Consider the following 3,660-nt stretch of genomic DNA (forward strand, 5'->3'; position numbering starts at 1 on the left):
ACTTGTGACTTTGCTCTTGGAGTTATAAATTTTGGAGGTATATGAAGTTCATGCATTGCAATCTACTTTTGCACTCTCATATTGAAGATGCATATGAAGAAACCATAGTCGGATTGGTATGGTAAGTACCGGTACAGCAACGCACATTGAGATATAGCAATGTGGTTGCAGCCCTCACTTCCTTCCTTGAGATTTGTGGGTAGAAGTGAAGTCATCCATTGCATTGCACTATTAGCATGTGCATTGAAGCATTCATAATACATTGCACAATTTGCATATTCATTAAAGTATCATTGTGAAGATCTCTACCTAAAGTTACACTATCTCAGTATGATGTTTCTTTTATATGAGATTATTAATTCGATGATTAATTAAATCGTGATTTAAATAGTTTGGTTAAAGTAGTTTGCTTGCCGAGATTTTTCCATAAACCTCACACTTATTTTTCCCCTCACAGGTGCTTGAGTTTGGACATTGTATGTTTGGGATAGGAGTAGCAGCACATGTGCACACACTTATCAATTTGTGTTGAACCAATATTTTATAATAAAATATTTGGATGTTGAGTTTCTAATGTTGTTTCAAATTCTCTCGCGAGGTTAAGTTTGTGAAATATTTATGTCACTTCAGTGAAATTGTGTTAATCTATCTGAACGATTTATGTTGCTTTCGCGTATTCTGTTATATTCTTGTGCTACAGTGTGGTAATTCTTCAGAGAATTGATGTATTCTGTTATATTCTTGTGCTACAGTGTGTTAATTCTTCAGAGAATTGATGTGTTTTTCTTCTTGAGAGTTACACCCACGCCGCGTCCGCCGCCTGCCGCAGGTCCCCCGTCCGGCGCCGCACGGCGCGGCCCTTCTCCCCCTCCATCAGCTCCCGCACCGCGCGGGCGGCGCGCGGTCGTAGCGCCACGCCTACACTCTCCGACAGCACCGCAGCGTTGGTCCTCTGCTCCGTGTGCAGCGGCCACGCCACCATCGGCACGCCGGACGCCACGCTCTCCAGCGTCGAGTTCCAGCCGCAGTGGGACACGAAGACGGCCGTCGCCGGGTGGGAGAGCACGCGCACCTGCGGCGCCCACGACGCCACGACGAGGCCGCGGAGGCTCGTCCGGTCCAAGAAGCCCTCCGGAAGCCACGCCACCGGATCCTCGGGCACCTGCTGAATTCTACACAGTTACACCCTTGGTCTCCAAGGATTATTCCCTGTTTATACGGACAGTTATTACTCCTTGCCTATGTGAACACAATTGTTTGATTAAATTCCAAAATAAATAAATCATGAACATGATTAAAACTAATATGAACAATCCTATCATACTAGTAGCAAGATGCAGTAGAAACATGAATAAGAAACAGATCAAACAACAGTATACGTACTGAGTCTTGCCTTAGGGAAGACGAACGGCGCTGACGAGACAACGACAGTCGTACGAACGGAATGCAGCTGACGACGATATGCCGCAGTACCAGACTTGGACGGAGGACGAGCCATGGTGAAGATCGTTGAGCAGTCGCATCGAGCGCTTCCCAAAAAATCTTATTCGCCCTCTCCCGGTGCAGGATTCCAAAGGCGAAAGCCCGTTCGCCGGTGCATGCCAGCGCTCGGGATGGAGAAGACTATGGTGGCAACGCAACAGCGAGAGGAGGCAAAATCCTAACTCGAGTTGATGATATTCTTTGGTGCAGTCTATGGGTTACATGGTCTTCTCAACTTCCGCTAGCAACGTGGGATTAAAGATTTGCACCACATGGATCTTTGAGATTTATTTGGAATAACTGAAAATTTTAATGGGTCATGCCCAAATTCCAGTATGTTCTACATTCCTTTGAACACTAAAACATTGTATCGAGTGTATATGGGCAATTACACTACGAGGTATTAGGAATAAATTACTGTTAGTTGTGTCGAAAAGTAATATCAGTACAATAGAGGAATAATTACTACAAGTTGAATTAAAAAGTAATTTGATACTAACTAGTTTTCTTAGAGAAATAATCACTACAAGTTGAATATGAATCAATTACTTATGCATAGTAAAAAAATATTGATATGAAACGTGGCACAAAGTTTTCTTACAGAAAGCTATAAGGCTTTCAGTGGGAGTATTAATTGCAGGGCCTGATGTTACAGCTATGAATTTTTTTTTTGAAACTATGGACATCATTTGGATGAGAGTGAAAATTTCCTAAAATGGTAGCTTGAGTACAATGACAAAAGAATAAGATTGCTAGTTTCTTAAATCATCATAAACTCATGGACATGGAGCCATGAACTGCTGCTGTAGCGTGCTCGCCGTGCGGTGTATCATGGAGTGGTTGTTGTTACTGCCTTCTGTTGTCCAGATCAAGGAGTAAAAAGAGCACCACCGTGCCTTGGACATCATCAACTGCCTGCTGTTATCCAGATCAAGGAGTAAAAATACATTCTTATAGTTTCTTCTGATGATGCACTAGGATTGAATTTTTTGCAAGATCGTGGCATAGATTCATTCAGTTCTATGGGTAAACAAAACAAACCAGTTCTATAGAGCGGTGCTTTTACTGGCTCGTCGAACGGTAGTGGTGCCGCCAGCGCATTGAATAATATTTAGCTCGCCGGTCTATTCAGCTTGCAGCAAACGCGCATGGTGGCGCACTCACCGGACTTCTTACGTGATGAAATTACTGCCTTGCACCGTCGTCTGGTAGTAAACGTTGTGAGTGTCTTGACGTTGGTCCGACTCATTTAAGGGTCGGCCAGGCAAATGCCCCCATCTGTCCCATTCAATACAATTTTAGTTATATTTTCAATAACAATACAGGCATGATTTTGCAAGTTGATGTTGTAGCTCTAGCATGAGCCAAACTACAACTCCTGCACAAATACAACCGCAGCAGAAAAATTAAAAAAAAAAAGAATCAGACTTGTGTTTATGTTAAAAAAAACATGTGTGTTTATGTTTGAAAACATTCAAAAAATAACATGTGACATGAGGCTGATGACGCATCACACAAAAATCATAGAGGCAATGCCACACCATGTGGTCATGCTATCGCACAAACTCATTGTCTGACATGCTCCGATGTAGCACCGCTCTCAGGAGCGCCTCGAGACAGATGTATGCCTCTCCTGACCACCTGCATTACCAAAAAATATTTATTGTGCTATCTAAATTATAGAATATGAAAACTATAAAAAAATACTACTCTAAGTCGTGAAGCAAATACTATATACTCTAAATTGTGAAATTACTACCAGAATATGAGAAAAAATACTACTCTGGTTTATAAAAAAATACTACATAAAATTATTTGTAACTAAGAAGAGTAATTAATATTCAAGTAAGGAATTACCAAAATTGTTTTAAAGTAAGAGGAGTAATATTCAAAGAAGTAATCACCCCGTGCATGCATCTGCCCCTGAATCCTTCTAGCTTGCGGCTTATGTAACGGAAGCGCATACTACTCTAAATTGTGAAATTACTGACCGAATATGAACAAAAATACTTCTCTAAATACTTAAAAATACTACTTGAAATTCTTTAAAATTAAGAAGAGTAATATTCAAAGAAGTAATCACCCCGTTCATGTGGCACCCCTGAATCCTTCTAGCTTGCAACTTATCTAACAGAAGCACATACTACTCTAAATTGTAAAATTATACTGCCTGGATAT

The 3,660-nt window shown here is 41.2% G+C and overlaps 1 protein-coding gene across 1 annotated transcript; it reads right to left on the reverse strand.

Moving 5' to 3' along the window:
- Window positions 1-796: 796 nt before the first annotated feature.
- On the reverse strand, window positions 797-1,523 carry LOC120652777 (UDP-glycosyltransferase 72B1-like). Its single transcript, XM_039930710.1, has 2 exons — window positions 1,438-1,523; window positions 797-1,172 (listed from the first exon to the last, which is right to left on the reverse strand). Exons 1-2 carry the CDS (start codon window positions 1,521-1,523, stop codon window positions 797-799), a joined length of 462 nt encoding a protein of 153 aa, XP_039786644.1.
- Window positions 1,524-3,660: the final 2,137 nt, after the last annotated feature.

The sequence above is a fragment of the Panicum virgatum genome, chromosome 1K, assembly GCF_016808335.1.
Source record: "Panicum virgatum strain AP13 chromosome 1K, P.virgatum_v5, whole genome shotgun sequence".
Classification (NCBI taxonomy): Eukaryota; Viridiplantae; Streptophyta; class Magnoliopsida; order Poales; family Poaceae; genus Panicum; species Panicum virgatum.

Excerpts from the sequence above, each read along its gene's own strand:
- LOC120652777 (XM_039930710.1), bottom strand. The coding sequence starts at position 1,523 with ATGCGACTGCTCAACGATCTTCACCATGGCTCGTCCTCCGTCCAAGTC. Across the intron at positions 1,173-1,437 it reads TCGTCAGCTGCATTCCGTTC|AATTCAGCAGGTGCCCGAGG; the intron begins GTACGACTGTCG and ends GTAACTGTGTAG.